General features: G+C 37.4%; 1 protein-coding gene across 1 annotated transcript in view; it reads right to left on the reverse strand.

Moving 5' to 3' along the window:
* The window catches only part of LOC108254201, a gene marked incomplete at its 5' end in the record, with an annotated part of 10,992 nt that extends 9,376 nt beyond the window's left edge, over positions 1 to 1,616 (reverse strand). Inside the window, 2 exons of the mRNA XM_017449200.2 lie at positions 929 to 1,042; positions 1,552 to 1,616. Coding sequence (XP_017304689.1) covers positions 929 to 1,042; positions 1,552 to 1,616 — 179 coding nt within the window. The remainder of the gene's footprint in view (positions 1 to 928; positions 1,043 to 1,551) is intronic.
* Between the last annotated feature and the right edge of the window lie 59 nt (positions 1,617 to 1,675).

A 1,675-nucleotide genomic window follows, 5' to 3' on the forward strand; every position in this document is an offset into this window, starting at 1 on the left:
ATAAAAAAAAGCTTTCCACCATCAAAAGTAACACCTTTGTTCCTTTTCCCCCACAGAAACGTCAATGCCAGTTTTGAGCAGAAGGACTTCAATCAAGCCAAGGACCTACTGATCAGAATGAAGTATTTCACAACCTTGGTCAGCAAAGTCCGAGACAAGAAGAATCAACTGGAACTTGACAAGCATTCAAAGTGAATATTGTACCAGTTGCATGGTGAACTGTATTAGTAAAGATTCAGTTGGAATAAGGAGTGTGTTCCAAGTTAGATTTGTGAAGTCTGTTCCATGTCATCAAGGACAACAAAGTAAGTACCTTGTTCATAAGAGTAAACTATAACAATCCCAGCCAAAGTATGGAATTTTGCCTCAATATTATTTGAGAACTAATAGTACCTAACCGTGTAATTTGGGGTTAAGATTAAGTAGGATTTTTTCTTCTTCTTCATTATACCTACCCTGAAAGCTTAGTATTAGACATTCTGAATTGCTTACACCACAATGTTTCATGTTGTTAAATTTGATGCTTGTATTTTTTCAGATACCACCCTAGGTCTTCAGAGTGGGAAGCTCCTTGGTTTGACTCCCTGCAGATCTGGTATATTAGGTACCTCATGGACTCGGAAGATAAAGAATGACCATCCAGTAGAGGATGTTAGAGAACAGACTGTCCAGGATGATTTCATGTTACATGTGAGTAGATTTTATTATTTCTTTTTAAAATGTTTTTTTTTTTTTTTTTTTTTTTTTTTTTTTTTAGGAATTATTTGGATTTGATACCTTTCAGGAATAATTTGATCCAGGATTCCGAAAATAATTGGAGCTTTAGATAGGTACATGATTGCCTATTCTTTAAGTGTCTAACCATATACAGTATTGGAAAATAGATGTAAAAAAATGGCCAAGTAAAAAAATCAAGTTTTTAATTTACCTGGCGTGTCAGAAGGTTTCTCCGTCTGAGTTTTTTGGCGGAAAGTGTAAGCCGGTAAGCTGACATGATTAGAAAGTGAATCAGTGGCTTTGTCCGGGTTGTAAGCTCCAGGTGCTAAATGAACATAGTAATATGAATATGAATACCTAAAACCGATCTGACAAATGTAAGTCATACTAGTAGAAAGTTCAGATCTTTTGTGGGCCTCTTGAGGAAGGAAGTCGACAAAGTGAGATTTTTTTCTGCAAAAGTACAGGATTCTCCAAAAGGAGCTCTTTCATTCATCAATATCGGGTTTTCGTATATGCTGTCTTTCGGTAGATTGACTTCATAGTTCATAGTGATTTTGCACCCGAAAAAACAAACCATGCTAATGAATAGAAGCGTCTTTAGGGAGCCTTGATCATAGCAAGAAAATCGCAGAAAATCAAGCTCAGTATTGCGCTCAGTATTTTTTCAGCAACACGATGGTCGATGGTCTCGGCAAGGGTCAATGGTCTATGGTCCCCGTTGTGGCCGCGCTCTACGGCTTGTGATTTCGCACCTTCTATCCACGAAGTACTGGTTCAATTTACAGAACCGTACAAATCTTTAATTTTATAAACAAGAGAGCTCATAATTACCCGGAGTATTTAGAGGTTTAGGCAGAGGTGTGCGGGCGGTAAATGCAGTAATGTAAATGCAGTTTCTTTGTGTTATTATGTCACAACTTTGGTGCTCACTGCAGCATTGTAGGATTTTTCCAAT

This window comes from Diaphorina citri, unplaced genomic scaffold (genome assembly GCF_000475195.1).
Source record: "Diaphorina citri unplaced genomic scaffold, Diaci psyllid genome assembly version 1.1 scaffold18945, whole genome shotgun sequence".
Classification (NCBI taxonomy): domain Eukaryota; kingdom Metazoa; phylum Arthropoda; class Insecta; order Hemiptera; family Psyllidae; genus Diaphorina; species Diaphorina citri.